The sequence below is a fragment of the Dromiciops gliroides genome, chromosome 2 (genome assembly GCF_019393635.1).
Source record: "Dromiciops gliroides isolate mDroGli1 chromosome 2, mDroGli1.pri, whole genome shotgun sequence".
Classification (NCBI taxonomy): Eukaryota; Metazoa; Chordata; class Mammalia; order Microbiotheria; family Microbiotheriidae; genus Dromiciops; species Dromiciops gliroides.
In genome coordinates this window covers 593,189,778-593,207,029 of record NC_057862.1, presented here as the reverse complement: position 1 = coordinate 593,207,029, position 17,252 = coordinate 593,189,778, and the positions used below count along the sequence as shown (strand labels likewise).

Genomic DNA, 17,252 nt, shown 5'->3' with positions numbered 1-17,252 from the left:
CCTCATTCTTAAGCACCCTATACATCTGATCTGTTGCTACCAACCTGGTACAAGACTTTACTGTCTTTTGCCTGGGTGACTGCAATAACCTTCTGTTTGGTCTCCCTGCCTCAGGCCTCTTCCCAGTCTAGTCTATCATCTACTCATCTACCAAAGTGAATGCAAGTCTGACCGTGTCCCTCCCCCCATCTCATGCTCAATAGACTCCAATGACTCCCATTACCTTTAGGATGAACTATAAAATTGTCCATTTGGCTTTTAAAGCCCTTTACAATCTGGCCCCTTCCCACCTTTCCAGTCTTTTTATACTTTATTCCCCTCTCCATGTATACTATAATCCAGCAACACTGGCCTGCTTGCTGTGTGCACTCTGCATACTACACTCCTTCTAACTCTGTGCCTTTTCACAGGCTATTTCTCCTGCCTGGAATGTCCTCCCTCCTTATTGCTCACTCTAGGTTTCCCTCAAGGGTCATTCCACTTTCTGTAAGAGACCTTACCTGTCACCACCCCGCCCCCCCAACTAATGCCTTCTCTCTGAAATCACTTCCCACTTACATTTATATATCCTATATGTACACAGTTGTTAGAATGTGAGCTCCTTGAGGAGACTTTCTTTGTAGTCCTAGAATTCATCATAGTACTTGACACTTACTAAATACTTGTTGATATGACTTAATTGGCTACACACAGACAGCTGATTCAGTTATGATTCCCACATCCATAAGGTGTCCTTTCTTCTCTTTTAAACTATAGCTTATTTTGGGGCAGCTAGGTGGTGCAGTGGTTAAAGCACTGGCCCTGGATTCAGGAGGACCCAAGTTCAAATTCAGCTGCAGGCACTTGACACTTACTAGCTGTGTGACCCTGGGCAAGTCACTTAACCCCCATTGACCTGCCTCCCCCCCCCCCCCCCAAATATATATATAGCTCATTTTGAGGTAGTATGGTATAGGGAGAGAGTCTCACTAGGAAACCCTGGGTTTAGAGTCCTACTTCTGTCTACTGCCTGTACAACTCTGGGCAAGTCACTTAATGTCTCAGTGGCCTAAGAAAGTTTTTAAGACTGTAAATTGTAGAACTGGTGCCAACAGGCATTGGTAAAAGGAGTATTCTCATTGAGAATACTGGTGAAATCACAAGTCCATTAGAAAACTAAATACGGGCAGCTAGGTGGCGCAGTGGATAGAGCACTGGCCCTGGAGTCAGGAGGACCTGAGTTCAAATCCAGCCTCAGACACTTAACACTTACTAGCAGTGACCCTGGGCAAGTCACTTAACCCCAATGGCCTCACAAAACCAAACCAAACCAAACCAAAAAAACAAAACAAAAAAACAAAACCGAAAACTATATACACATGTAAATAAATTTTTTAAAAATTCATTATATGTGATGTTGTTCAATTTTCATTATACCCTGAACCTACCAATTCTTTTCTTTAAAAAAGTATTTGTAATAAAAAGGTATGTGGCTTCTGGGTAGCTGACAATTGTTCTGCCTCTTATTCCTTATTTCTCACCCATGATTTCTGACATTTCTTACCTATTCTTACCTTTGTATTGAAGTCATTGACTACATGCTGATTTTATATGGAGGGTCTTATTTCTGCAGCGATTTGCAAACATTACCTGTGTCTGGCCCCTCTGAAACAGTGCTGATCCATGAAGGGTTCTGAACATGTCCACTTCACAACTAATATCCCTGAGTGATGTCAAATCTCGTCCATCACATCTATGACAATAGACAAAATGAAGTATAAAGCATATGAAGGTAGGAACAAGTCATGCTCATACAAGACGTCCTTCTCCCCCTCTGCCTAGCGTGCTCTCCTTCAGCAGGTATGTAATAGAAGAAGAATACCTATCACTTCTATAGTACGTTAAGGTGTGCAAAGCCTTTTACAAATATTATCTCATTTTAGCCTTAAAACAACCTGGAGAGATAGGTACTATTATTGTTCACATTATAAAGATAAGGAAACTGAAGCAGAAGTTAAGAGATGAAACCCAGGGTCACACAGCTGCTTATGTATCTGAGGCTATGTTTGGACTCTGGTGCTTCTGACACTAGATCCTGTGCTATTGACTCTGCTACTCTACAAATACAAAATAAATATAATTTGCTTAGGGGAAAAAAATCACTCATTTTAGACAAGTCATCATTTTAGAAGCTTTTTTAAAGTAATGAAAAATCCAGCTATTGAGATATTATATTTTATTTTCAAGGAAAGGATATTTGTATTTACCTTCTGTATTCATTCAAGACAATATTTCTAAAAACTTCTTTTGAAACAACATTGAAAGATTCTATGATTTCATACGGATCAGCTTCTGGAAACTTTTCTACAGATGAAAGAAAGACAAATCAGAAGATCTATTCAGAAGGCTGAATTTCTATAGGTAGATCATCTGTCAAAATTGGATGCTATTTTCCCACCTCAAAGAGTATTCTCTGAACATAAAGTTCTCAGAATTTTTCTTTTCTTTTGGGGTTAAGTGACTTGACCAGGGTCACACAGGTAGTAAATGTCCTGACTCCAGTACTGGCACTCTATTCACTGTAGTACCTAGCTGCCCCCTAAGAATTTTTCAATAGCAATTATAGGTGATAGCTTCAATTCTTTTTTTTTAAATAAAGGTATTTTATTATTTTCCAGTTACATGTAGAGATAATTTTCAGCATTTGTTTACATAAGATTTCCAATTTTTCTCCCTCCCTTCCCCCCCCCCCCAGACAGCAGGCAATCTGATAGCTTCAATTCTGACAGTGAGATGATAAAAATTATTCTAACAACTCCACTACTTTTGAAAAGAGCAAATAAACCAAACCATAGGATATTTGTCTATTTGGAAGAAATTTAATATTTTATGCTGAGTTTAGTTTATGTTCAAGTGGTACAGCAGATTTTTACATAAAATAAACAATTTACATTCATCTCATTAACAAATGTATATAGGGAGCAAACATTCTGTAAAATTCACATTTGAAGTACCGTCTATAAACAGGCACAGGTGAAAGATACAAAGGCAAATAAGAAAAAATTCTTGCTTTCAATGTGTTTATAATTTAGTAGGGGTGAAAAGGTATTTATACAAATAACCATAATACGAATATAATTAAGAGATTAAGAGGGAGCACCTCAGTATTCTGAGACAAGAAAGTACAGATTATAATAAGCAGCATGCTGAGCAGTTTAGTTTGGCTGGAAAGAGCAACCAAAGGGAAATAGTGTGAGATCAAGCTGAAAAGATAGGTTGAAGTCAGACTGTGGAGGCACTGAAAGTCAGACCTAGAATTTAGGCTTTATCTGATAGACAAAGGGGAGTCAGTCACTAATGATTTTTTAAAAATGAAGTAACATTGTTAAAGATGAGCCTTAAGAAGATTCACTTAGAATTCACATTGGGAAGCAAGATACAAGGGAAGAACAAGTATGAGCTGTAAAGGCCTGAATAGCAGTGGTGATAAAGGGAGGTCACAAGCATTATTATGAAGCTATTATTAAAAAATTATTTAATTGGCTATGTGGGACAAGGGAAAGTGCCCAAGAAAATAATTCTAGATAAACCTGTAATTTCCAAATATTGTGAAATATAGAATTGTCCACCTGGGGATTAGACTTTTGTGCAAATAAATATTAACAATGGTCAAATAATTATAAAATTTCATTGTTACCAAAATTAATTAAAACCATTAATAAAAATAGTGAGTACCTTTTAGTAGTTCTTCAACATCTAATCTTATCTTGTTAATAGCATCATCTCTGGAAACCTAAAAGAAGTTATAGTTGCAAATAAGAACTATTATTACTAGTATAACAGAAATATCTTTATGTGGCTACATAACTATGACCAAATTATGAAGTATGTACAGAATTCTGGGATTCTATAATGGGAATCTTTTTTCAAAGATCAGTAGCTGACAAAGAAAAACAATCTTCCTTGTGATACTCATTGAGATGCATTTACACATATCCAGACATTAACAAATACAGGAATGGGATGAAGGAATATCAAGAGAAAACAAAGTTTCACGATATTTCAATCAATGAATCAAGAAACATTAGTAGAATATGGAGTCCTTAAAATTCTTTTACATACAGTATTCTTTTTTTTTTTAATGGAGAGGCAATGGGGGTTAAGTGACTTGCCCAGGGTCACACAGCTAGTAAGTGTTAAGTGTCTGAGGCCGGTTTTGAACTCAGGTCCTCCTGAATCCAGGGCCGGTGCTCTATCCACTGCGCCACCTAGTTGCCCCTACATACAGTATTCTTAAGAGATATTTGGGGGCAGCTAGGTGGCGCAGTGGATAGAGCACCGGCCCTGGATTCAGGAGGACCTGAGTTCAAAACCGGCCTCAGACACTTAACACTTACTAGCTGTGTGACCCTGGGCAAGTCACTTAACCCCCATTGCCTCACTAAAAAAAAAAAAGAGAGAGAGAGAGAGAGAGATTTGAAGTATACTTACTTTGTCATGATTAAAATCTGAAAAAACGGCATAGATCCTTTCCATGGCATGTCTAGTTTAAGGACAAAAACCATATATAAGGTTTATCATTTATAAATATTACTTGTATGTATGCGTATATATATACAAGTGTGAGTGTGTGTGCATGTGTGAGTGTGTGAGCACATACACAAACGCAAGTCATTTTCTCAAATACTGATTCAGCTATAAAGGAAGTATGAATTGCCACTGTACTTGGCATGCAAAGATAGAATAGACTCTGGATAATGAGAGCTACCATTTTTAGGTTTTTTTTAAAAGCACTTTTAAGTTTTGTAATGTGCTTTACATTCACTGTCTTAGCTGAATGGTCACTTTAAGAGCTATTCATAAGTGAGTGGTCTCATGTAAAATAATGCAAACAAATTTGAGTTGTTACAGTCTAGTTCTTAGTCAAGTGTTTGTAATTATACTTTGTGGCTGCAAATGACTGAATAATAATGTGTCTTATTATTAAGTGTAAGAAAATAATGGGTTTTGGAATGCCCAAAGTCCCCAGCTTGAGGGGACTGATTGGATTGATTCACTTTGCTAATTGACTCACTTAAAGTTGACTTGATTGAAACCACACCCACCTGAGATGCTGGCTCTCAGTGGGTGGATATTCTGACTTCAACACAGGACCACCCTCAAGTCCAGTGAACCAATGGATTTGGGTGATGCTAGCGAATTAGCTTGAAGCAAGTGTGTAAGGACCACCTCTCCTCCAGACAGAAAAAAAAGCTTCCACTCTCAGTTTCTCTCTTGGACAGGCTAGTGGTAGAGGACTTGAGGAAGAACCAGACCAGGCTGGAACTCTAGGCTAGATAGGCCTTTTCTTAACTTTCTGACCCAGGTGTTCTCTTTTTACTAATACCTGGCATGCTTTAATAAATGCTTAATGCCCCCAAACTGGTGCTAAAGCTTCTAATTTATAAGTAACAAATATATTAGAAACCCTAGCTAATTTTCCCTACACTTGGGACAGAAATAAAGTGACCACACACATTTAATTTACCTTGGCACATAAATTAGTGAACTTAGCCTCTATGATAGATGTCTTTCTTAAGTTTATATGCATTAAAAGCATTACTAACATAAAAAATTATTTAATCCAATTAAATTCAATTCCTATTTATTAAGCACCTACTGTGTTCAAGGCACAACAGATTTGCATTCCCATGCTAATTAAAGGCAGTTCATAAGTCATAAATACTCAACTTGTAAACGCTCTGAACAAAGAAGTTGCTATATATACTACCCTTTTCTTATTCCTTTTGAAAGCTGAAAAAGCATTGGAGAAAACTATTCTACTTACTGAACCAGGCTAGTGGGGAACAGAAATCTGGGCCCCATTGAGTCTTACCACTACACACCTGCCCTTCTGAAGGAACTCCATGCTTATTGGTATAAGGAAGAAAAAAGCAGTGGAGGTCAGGTGCAGACAAAATATGAGTTTGCCCTTAAAAATTTTTTGTTGTTAAGATTGAGAACAGATATTAATGACAATAGGATAAAGGGCAACTTGGTGGTACAGCCCAGATAGAGAGCTGGGCCTGGAGTCAGGAAAACCTGAGTTCAAATTAGTTCTCAGACATTTACTAGCTTTGGCACCTGGGTAAGTCATTTAAGCCAGTTTACCTCAGTCTCCTTATTCATTCATTCATTTTTTTGCAGGGCAATGAGGGTTAAGTGACTTGCCCAGCGTCACATAGACAGTAAGTGTCAAGTGTCTGAGGCCAGATTTGAACTCAGGTCCTTCTGCATCCAGGGCTGGTGCTCTATCCACTGTGCCACCTAGCTGCCCCCAGTTTCCTTATTTATAAAAGCTACAGAAGGAATAGCAAACCACTCCACTATCTTTGCCAAGAAAATCCCAAATGGGGTCAGAAAGAGTCAGACACTACTGAAACAAATGAGCAACAACAAATTTATGACAATAACTGTTAGGACAGAATAGCATTGGTTAAGGAGTAAGATTGTATGTACAAATATAACCATAGTTTCTACAAAAGGTTTTTTTCTTCCTTAGGAGATGAATATGGCACTAATTCCACAATTTATATAATACAAATGTATGTACTTACTTATTGACAAATTTCACCATCTCTGGTGGTGCAGAAAATAGCTTTTGAGGGGTCCTCTTAGACACACCACTCTCTCTCACCAATTTCTGGATACCCTGGATTATCTGTTGGGTATGCTTCACCCCGACTTTGATGGCATGACAAAAGTCCTGCTGTAATATATTTTCTGCAGCAGCTTCCAACATCACTGTTAAAATAAAAACAGGGAGCATTGCAGTTTCCATTAAATCCATTACTACTGTCATTTAGTTTAGTTTTTTGTATTTTTTTTTTGCTGGGCAATGAGGTTTAAGTGTCAAGTGTATGAGGTTGGATTTGAACTCAGGTCCTCCTGAATCTGGGGCCTGTGCTTTATCTACTGCACCATCTAGCTGCCCCTGTCATTTAGTACTTTTTTTTTTTTGGTGAGACAGTTGGGGTTGACTTGCCCAGGGTCACACAGCTAGCATTAAGTGTCTGAGGCTGTATTTGAACTCAGGTCCTCCTGAATCCAGGGCCGGTGCTCTATCCATTGCGCCACCTAGCTGCCCCTGGGTCATTTAGTTTTGGGACCAATTTTTTTTTTTTCCAGGGCAATGACGGTTAAGTGACTTGCCCAGGGCCACACAGCTAGTAAGTGTCAAGTGTCTGAGGCCGGATTTGAACTCAGGTACTCCTGAATTCAGGGCCAGAGCTTTATCCACTGTGCCATCTAGCTGCCCCCTATCATTTAGTTTTAAAAAACATAACAGTATATTTTTGGGTCAGGTTTTTGTTTGTTTTTTGTAGGGCAATGAGGGTTAAGTGACTTGCCCAGGGTCACACAGCTAGTAAGTATCAAGTGTCTGAGACTGGATTTGAACTCAGGTCCTCCTGACTCCAGGGCTGGTGCTTTATCCACTGCTCCACCTAGCTGCCCCAACAGTATATTTCTTAAACCATGACCTAATACAAATTTAACAAAATAAAATTGCTTTTAGTTCCAAATACTATAGCCTCTTTTTTAATCCTCTCCTTAAGCAAAGTCAAAATAGTTTCAAATTTTAAACGACTAGCAAAGTGTGGGTGAACCATGGAGTCATCACATTTGAATTAAATTCCAACTTGGGATTTCCTAAAAATTGAAATCAAAAAGGAAATTAATGAAGGTATGCATAAGTTTAATAAAAATATCTGAAAAGATATTCAATATGAACTGCCAGCTGATTAGGTTTTACATTCTTGCATATCTCCTGCATAGGAACAGAGAAGCCTAATTTGATTTTAGGTAGGTTTTTATCATAGAGACCTTCTCAAGTTGTGGTACATGAATATAATTAAATATTACTGTGCTGTAAGAAATTACAAAAATGAAGAATACAAAGAAGCATGAGAAAACTTAGATGAACTGAAAGAAAGTGAACCAAGAAGACCTATAAACAGAGACTGAAAAATATATGAAACAAAGAGCAAAACGAAATCAGAATGCTATGTAATTTTTTGTTTGTTTGTTTTTGTGGGGCAAAGAGGGTTAAGTGACTTGCCCAGGGCCACACAGCTAGTAAGTGTCAAGTATTTGAGGCTGTATTTGAACTCAGGTCCTCCTGAATCCAGGGCTGGTGCTTTATCCACTGTGCCACCTAGCTGCCCCCAGAATGCTATGTAATTTTAAAGACTAAGATTGATGCAGAAGTGTTATCAGAATTTACCTCCCTTCATTCTTTTTGTCAAATGCAATCATAAAGAACTGGAGAGAATGAAATGGACAAATTAATACTATTACATTTACAAAACAATTCAGTATTACATTGTTGCTTTCTAGGCTCTAAAAATGATTTTATAAAGTTACTAGAAAGTTTTTAATAATTAAACACAAAATGTATTCCCAAAATACTTACCAATTTGACTACTAGGTGCTCCAGTGACAACTAAATTCAAAGTACTATTGGACATTTCTTTTCGAGTTGGATTAACAACATATTCTCCATCAATTATTCCTATTCGCACTGCACCTAAAAAGGACTTCAATTATTAATGATATTTTAAAACTTAAAATCACTGCTATCAACATATTTTACCAGTTACTTTCTTTTCTTTTCTTTTTGCAGGGCTATGGGGGTTAAGTGACTTGCCCAGGGTCACACAGCTAGCAAGTGTCAAGTGTCTGAAGCTAGATTTGAACTCAGGTACTCCTGAATCAAGGGCCTGTGCTTTATCCACTGTGCCACCTAGCTGCCCCCTACCAGTTACTTTCTGAAACTAACATTTATACTTTTAACATCTGGAAGTTTTTCTTATAAGTATTATCATAATGAAACCCTAAATATGCACTGTTATTCTGATATTGTATGCCCAATTCTCAGCCACAAATAAGCTTTCTTATAAAAACTGACAAAAAGTAAACATACTTAGGGGGGAAAAACCCTTTAATACTAGTATGATTTTATCATTAGAATCAATACTTGATTCCAGCAAGCTTGAAAGTGGCAATATTTGAAATGATCATACATACCTTAAGCAAGTGAGGCAACTCTACATAAGAGATAGCCTCAACAGAGGCCTACTTCACACCAATATTCTAACATCACCCTTGGGATTTCATCTACAAGCTTCTCCCTGTTGGGCATTCTTCTGCCCTATGGTGAACCAATTCCTGCTTCTTGCTCCCCTAATCTGCCCCGGCAACTCATCCAATGCTATCTGTCCCTGCACTCCTGTCCCCAACTAATTCAGCCCAATCTTTGATCCATGTCTTCTTCCATTCGCCCCTGCTTTTGTGCCCTTTACAGATTTTTTGGTTTTTTGAGGGGCAATGAGGGTTAAGTGACTTGTCCAGGGTCACACAGCTAGTGTCAAGTGTCTGAGGCTGGATTTGAACTCAGGTCCTCCTGAATTCAGGGCCAAGGCTTTATCCACTGTGCCACCTAGCTGCTCCCACCCTTTACAATTTTATAAAATTCTTGTTTAACTTTCTTACTCCTGACTCCTTGAGAAAACTGATAGCTGGCTTTCTCCTGGAGACACTGTTCTCCAATGCTGGTACCTCCTTTTCTCAATGCCCACAGGTACAGACATTTGTGTACTTTATGCCACTTACAGAATCTTCTTAGAAAATGTCACTCATAAACCTACTCCTTGACATTTATACCATTTCATTATAGCACACTTTCTGGATCCTTATTACTGTTATCCATTGACTTCTAAGTTATTCGCCCTCTTTCCTCTTTGAGTTTGGCCTTCATCTTTGTTGACTTCGTTACTTATATAAGATCTCCCTTCTAATGCTGTGGACTCCTAAATTCTTCAACAATGGAGATGATTCAATTCTATCTCTGTCATTGCCATTCACACCTTATGCCTCTCCACTATCTGCAAGTGTTCTACTCCAACCACAATCTTGAACTCTAAAATGTCCCTTTTGAATCACAACCTTGTGTGATTCCACCTCTCCTATTGCCTCGTTCCTAAAGCTGCTTTTTTTTTTTTTTTTGCAGGGCAATGGGGGTTAAGTGACTTGCCCAGAGTCACACAGCTAGGAAGTGTCAAGCATCTGAGGCCAGATTTGAACTCAGGTCCTCCTGAATCCAAGGCTGGTGCTTTATCCACTGAGCCACCTAGCTGCCCCCCTAAAGCTGCTTTTTGTCCTCACAGCTCCAATTTCTCAATCTCATTCCTATTCTAGTTTACCATGTCTGTTCTGGCCTTACTTTTCTCCTTTTATGCAGAGTGGGACTGCTGGCTGGGACTTAGTCTGATTCTCATTGCTTGACCTTTGAATCCCTTATTCCCTGTCCTTTAACAGGTCCTGATGATCCTCAACCATGTATTATCCCTATTATCTAATTGTTCTGTGGTTACTCAGTAGTTGCTGAAAAAAAGGAGTCCCAAAATCATGCAAAATGAGTCCATTACAAATTTACCCTCACCACTACATGGCAATCCTTTTCTTTATTTCTGACTGGCTCCCTCTCATATGTTTCTGCTGTTGCTAAGTTTCTCTTTTCAAAGCCTTCAATATAATTCTCACCCTCTTAGAGATGACTTTGCTTTCTTTTGAGCAATCTGAGCCTGTCACTAGAGGCCTCATTTCTAACCCTCTATCTTTTTATTTATTTTCTCTACTTATGACTTTGTTCCATAAGACAGACTGATATTTCTTCTTGCCAAGATGGACTACTTTTCCACCTGCACCTTTGAACATATTCTATCTTCTTAAAAAGCCTTCTCCATTGACCCCCCTCGTTTTCAAGCTATATTTTTATTGACTCTCTTTTGCCTAAGAACATGCCCAGCTCTCTAGTCTCAAAAAATCTTCCCCTGACCCTGCCATTCCCTCAAACCTTAGTCCTATTATGTCTCCTACTCAATTCTAAATGTCTGGTCTATACCCACTGCCCCCTCTTCCTCACTACCAACTGGCTTTGCAACCCTTTGAAATGTGACTTCTAAGTTCACCATTTACTGAAACTGCTCTTTCAAAGGTCTCCAGTAACCTCTTTAGTGCTAAATCTAAAGGCTTTCCCTCAGTTTTCTGTTCCTTGACCTTTCTGGAGCACTTAAAACCACTGACAACCCCCTCCTGCTAGCTATAATCTCTATGTAATCTGACTCCAAGTTATCTTTCCAGCCTTTTTACATAACTTCCCCCTTATGTACCCTATATGCCTACTCAACTGGACTACTGTTTCCTGAACTCTAGCATGCTGTCTCCTGTCTCTGTGAATTCATGCTGGCCATGCCCTGTTTCTGGAACATATACTCTATCCTTCTCTGCCTTTAAAATTCAGCTCAGGCAACAAATCCTTTGGAAAATCCTATCTATTTTATTCTGCCCCTTCTCACTCCTACCTGACAGGGTTCTCTATCCTCCTCAATTTTTTTAAGAGTACTTTGATTCAATCTCTGCTTTGCTCCTATCACATTCTTCTACCTTATATTATATTTTTGTGAAAATGGATTATTTCTCTAGTATGCTCTAAGTCCCTGAGTGCAGGGAATATATAATCTTTTATCTTTGCACCCAAAGTATCTAAAATAGTGCTGTGAATACAGTAGGCATGTAATAATTGTACAGATTACATATTACTTTATAAAATAACCTTAGTTAAATTTCCTATAATCAAATCCTGACTTACCAATGGGACCATTCCAAGGAATATCTGATAATGAGAGGGCTGCAGAGGCTAAAAACAAGCAAGATGAAACATTAAAAAAAATTTTTTTAGCTTCTGCAATAATTAAAATACTAATTTTAAAATCTCTGATTTTGGACTTACCACCATTAATTGCTAAGACATCAGGTTCATTAACACCATCTACCGCTAAAAGATTACAAAGAACCTGATATGAAAGAAAAAAATGGAAAACTTTATTTACTTATTTATTTTATTTAATGGAAAACACTGAGGAATACCATTTATATCAATATCAGTTTAAAATGATATAGCAAATAAATAACATGTCCTTGTAACTGATTACAACTAAATACATAATGCAGTATTCTTAACAAACTCTCCTCAGGCTGAAACATCCTTGCAAAGGATGGGAAAAGAAAATAGTGGAAATCCATTTGTATAAAACAAACAACTATTCAAAGAGTACTGGTCATTCAAAAAGGTAACATACCCTTATAATTTTGGTAATATACCAAAAGGTGTAAGTCTATTGGAAAAATCCAATAAAAATTGTTATCTGAGATCAGATAGTGAGAAGAGGCTTAATTTGCATCATTTAATTTATTTACATCATTAGTAGAAATGCCCTAGGCACTAGTGACTTAATCACTTAGTGACTGAACTAAGTTAATCACATTCTCACTTGTTACCCTTTGTGACCAACTTTAGACATCTGGCTGGGCTGAGAACAGCTGGAGAACACAGCAAAACTAAAGAGAAATCAGACTTGTGATTTCGATTTTATTAGATCACATCCCAGGATTAACAACCTAGATCACCAACCAATATCTATTGAAAGTACAAATATCTATAGACAAGGTGCTATTCTAAATTATATGAAAGAAACAAAAAAAGTTTAAAATTAGACAGAGTAAACAAATGCTTTAGGATATTACTTGGAATATGCTTGGCAAATGTTTATTGGCTAATAAATTGAAACAAGAGTAAAAAAATACCAGACATCTATTAAGCCAAACAATTCTATTGTAATAACAACCCTACAGACTTTCACTAGTATTTTAATTATATAAAGATTGAAGTATGGTGCATAAAAAATATATATACTTTTTAAAAAAACACTTTTTTGGGGGTGTTTTGGTGCAGTGAGGGTCAAGTGACTTGCCCAGGGTCACAAAGCTAGTAAGTGTCAGAAGCCAGATTTGAACTCAGGTCCTCCTGAATCCAGGGCCAGTGCTTTATCCACTGCGCTACCTAGCTGCCACTGAAAAATATATATACTTTTAAGAAGACAAGAAACCTTTTCTATGTAAATGTACTATGAAGAATCTTTTTAAAGGGATACATTAAAATTCTTTTTCTTAAGGCTCTACACTAACTCTAACTTGGCAAGAATTAAAATTAAAAGTTATGGGTTTTTTGTGTTAGGAGAGAAACCCAAGGATTCAAATGTATTTTGAATACTTAAATTAGTGATAAAAATGCATTACTAAAAATAATGCCTTACTAACAAATTTATTTGTAACCAAAAATGTGATTCAGATTTTTTTTTCTCCAGAGAGAACTAAGACTTAATTAGTAGAAACTAAGAGTTAAATTGTATTCTACATTGTACCCTAAAACCTCTTTGTAAAAAGTGTTTTGGGGCGGCTAGGTGGCGCAGTAGATAAAGCACCGGCCCTGGATTCAGTAGTACCTGAGTTCAAATCCGGCTTCAGACACTTGACACTTACTAGCTGTGTGACCCTGGGCAAGTCACTTAACCCCCATTGCACCACCAAAAAAACCCCCAAAACTAAAAAGTGTTTTGCTGGAGAAGCGCTGTGGTATGGTAGAAGGATCACTGAACTTAGAGAAGGCTGGGTTTGAATCTCACTTTTGACACTTATTAGTTATGGGACTTTGGTAAAACCACCATTTTCTCATCTGTAAAATGAGAAAAATAATTCTTGCAACCCCTCATGGTGTTTATTTTGAGTTTCAAGCATCTTTTTGGTAAATCTCCAATTACCATTTGGAATGAACATTGTACTTATTCATTATTCAATCAGCTTAAAATGTAATACTACCATGAAGAATCTCTATTTTCTTGTGACCAGCACAGCACTGAAAATGTACTTAAAAATTATGCTAAACAGAACTTACCTGTGTATCATAAAAGTAGCCTGACGGAAAGAGTGGCCTGATTGAACGATCTGGGGGTGAAAAAAAAAGAGGTTTCAAAGTAGTTTTGTGGGGATATCGACTTATGATTAATAGACAATTAATAGACCTTTTGTATTAAGAATATGGCTAAAAACAATAGAGTTGTTCAATATGAAGAATTTCCTTTTTTTTCCCAGGTTGACTTACAAAGAACACAAATGAATGGAATGATATCCCTTATATGTTTACTCCATTCTGGGTAATAATGTAGGTGCCTAAGTGCTTTACCAGGAGTATGATGTATGGACTAATAAGCACTATAGGAACTCATGGTCTTCTAAGCAGCAAAGAAGTGAAAAAAGATAGTTTATAGTTTTTGGTAAAGGCCAAAAAGAATGGAAAGGGTAATATATCTTCATCATGATTCCAAAATCATTAGTCAAAAGTAGAAACGGGCAATAATAACATAAAAACTGAACACCAGTGCAAAAGGAATTCCTTCCTAGTACTATTTCCAATACCACTTGTGTGGTTATAGCTCTCAGCCTGACATTACTAAAGGCACTTTCCCCCATTCCAAGACATTTAAAAAACAGTCCCAACTTGTAAAATAAGTCAGAAATATTTGGGGATACTAAAGAACTTGGGAATCAATTTGCAGAATTTATCTAGTAGGCAAAAAATACAGAATTTTTGTATGTCATTTAAGTGAAGACTACTGAAAAAACATGGGGGATAAAAACATCTTATTGACTTTCTTCTTGCTTCTATCCATCTTTTCTATTGTTGTCAGCATAATCATTCTTACAAATACATATGCTCACATTACTCTTCTGCTCAAAAATCTCTAGTAGCTCTTTACTACCTACTAAATAAAGTTAAAACTCCTTTGCTTTCCATTCAAAAACCTCATTCTCACATAATTCTACCTTTCTATCTACATTCTCTCTCTCAGTAACCTCATGAGCTCTCAGTGGGTTTAACTAGCACCTCTAAATAGATGATTCATAGATCTCTGTATCCAGCTCTAGTCTCTTCCCTGTGCTTTAACCACACATTCACCAATTCCCTACTAGACATTTCAAACTGGATGTTCCAGAGCTATCTTAAACTTAAAATGTCCAAATCTGAAATCATTATCCTCATTTCTCTTCCAAATTTCCTAGGCTCCCAGGTTCGTAACCTTAGAATGATCTCTCATTCTCTCTCACCCCATATATCCAGAGAAGTAACTTAAATGATCAGATGGGAGTAATTTTCTAGATTTTTTTAATCTTACCTATAATTCGACTTGTGAGAATTTCTTTATCAGAAGAACCAAACTCTCTTCTAAGATGGTTTGTGGGAATTCTGCCTGCTGCAGCAGCTTTCTGTTTATAGTCAACCTTAAGTGAAAATGGAATAGTTATTATGAATTCCAACAGGAGTTATACTATTTCAAACTCTACTCTAATGCTTACCATTGCCTTACAAATATTTTTCTACCTGGAACAGATAGCAATTTATTCTTTGGAACAAAATACAGTATTGCTTTATTTTATATTTACAAGACAAGACAAAGGTTTTATAGAATTTAAAGAGTTGAATGTGATTTTGAAGGTCTTCTAATTTAATGTTTCATCCAGTGAAGAATCTCTTTTAGACTTTTCAATGTTTCCCATAATATCTCTCTAGGACAGGAGAAATTCCTACTGCCTACTTTGCTTCTAGAACAACTTTTGTTGTTCAGTTGTGTCCAACTCTTTGTGACCCTATTTGTTTTTTTTTTTCTTGGCAATGATACTGGAGTGGTTTACCATTTACTTCTCCAGTTCATTACAAAGTGAGGAAATTGAAGCAAACAGAGTCAAATGAATTGCCCAGGGTCACACAACTAGTAAGTGTCTGAGGCCAGATTTGAACTCTGGAAGATGAGTCTTCCTGATTTCAGGTCTGGCACTCTACCCACTGTGTGACTTAACTGCCCTTCTAGGGCAACTAAGATTCCACTATTTCACCATTCTACTCATGAAAAGTTTTGATATGCTGAAATAAAATCTTCCTCTTTGCAAATTTGTTACTATATATGTAAGGAGACCACTGGAGTCTATAAATAGCCACTTAATTGCCATCAGCTTAATTATCGATTAAAAAAAATGACCTAGACTCATTCCTGCCCAAGCTCCTTTGCCCAAAGAATTAAGTAATACGGATGTAGGAAACTATTTTTTCCATTTTTTTCCTTTGTACTTTTGGGAAACTATTATAATTTTAGGTTCAAATAAATTATCTGGTACTTACCACTAAAGGCATGAACTGAGAAGGTGAAGGTTTTGTTTTACTAACTGCTGTGACCATCACAGCTGTTTCACCTGACTTAAAAAATACAAAAATACAACAGTAATTAGCATTAGTACCAGGGATTGTCAATATACCCAACAGATTCCAATTATTTAAGAGAAAGATAAAAAAATGAATGAGTTGCTACTTTACTCAAATTAAACTCAAGGGAAGATTACTGTTTTTTCATAACAGTGACTTAAATTAATCTTAAGTAGACAAAAACTGACTCCTCCTACAAGAACAAAGTCAATTTGAAACCAGCAAGCCTAGTAAAGATTTCTTTCCCATTATTAGAAGCAGAACAAGAGATATAGCTATAGAACAGTAAAACTTTCTGCAGAAAGGTTTACAAGATATTAGAATATCTAAACCGATGCAGCGTAATATTTTTTTTAATTTCAAAGATAAGAAAGGGTACTTGGTCTGGGACAGTTTTGATATAAAAATTGGAAATAAACTAGATAATTTCTGAATTGACTTCTACTACCATGATTCTTACATGATTCATTATTATGGAAGAAATTAAAACCAGTCCAGCAACCATTTTTTAAAAACCGAAAATTAAAAACCAGATTTTTTTTTACCTGTACTACAGCACAGCCATCTGCAAATCTAGCCAGTTTTCCAGAGGATATTTCTAGTTTTCTGTTAAAAACAAAACCAAAAGGACTTCAGTTATCAATTTAATTGACAGCCCTGACACAGTGAGCCTAACAGTTCTCTTGAACAGAGCAGGGTATGTATTAAATGTTGGAAATAATAACACTTTTTAGAATTTTTCAAGAACTTTTAAGTTTTGCAAAGTGCTTTGCTTATTTTCTCTAGTTTGAACACTAGGAGGAAGTTGTTATTATTTTACACAAGAGGAAACTGAGGCTGAATAAGGTCAAGTGATTAGCTGGAAGTCCCTCTAAATTCTTTGAATCTCTAATCCCTACCATTTCTTCTTTTGAAAGTTGGTAGTATCCACCACCAACCCTTTTACTCCTTTATCTAGGCCTTCAGTCACCTCAGGTCTGAATTACAATGATATTCCAACCTAGCCTCCAAGTATCCAGTCCTATAAGCAGTTGTAGGATTAATTTTTGTAAAATCCTACAGGACCCTAGGAGTCCTGTAT

At 36.8% G+C, this 17,252-nt stretch overlaps 1 protein-coding gene across 2 annotated transcripts in view; it reads right to left on the bottom strand.

Moving 5' to 3' along the window:
• PNPT1 (polyribonucleotide nucleotidyltransferase 1) overlaps positions 1-17,252 on the bottom strand; it is a 44,333-nt gene that overhangs the window by 22,656 nt on the left and 4,425 nt on the right. Inside the window, exons 2-13 of one of the 2 annotated variants that reach the window (XM_043987912.1) lie at positions 16,717-16,777; positions 16,091-16,165; positions 15,090-15,195; positions 13,811-13,860; positions 11,810-11,873; positions 11,669-11,716; positions 8,432-8,545; positions 6,576-6,762; positions 4,471-4,522; positions 3,715-3,772; positions 2,247-2,343; positions 1,630-1,732 (exon numbers count right to left, since the gene is read on the bottom strand). In XM_043987912.1, the coding sequence (XP_043843847.1) occupies positions 1,630-1,732; positions 2,247-2,343; positions 3,715-3,772; positions 4,471-4,522; positions 6,576-6,762; positions 8,432-8,545; positions 11,669-11,716; positions 11,810-11,873; positions 13,811-13,860; positions 15,090-15,195; positions 16,091-16,165; positions 16,717-16,777 (1,015 nt within the window). Of the gene's footprint in view, positions 1-1,629; positions 1,733-2,246; positions 2,344-3,714; positions 3,773-4,470; positions 4,523-6,575; positions 6,763-8,431; positions 8,546-11,668; positions 11,717-11,809; positions 11,874-13,810; positions 13,861-15,089; positions 15,196-16,090; positions 16,166-16,716; positions 16,778-17,252 lie in introns of those variants that run through there. The other variant, XM_043987913.1, reaches the window with a different exon arrangement.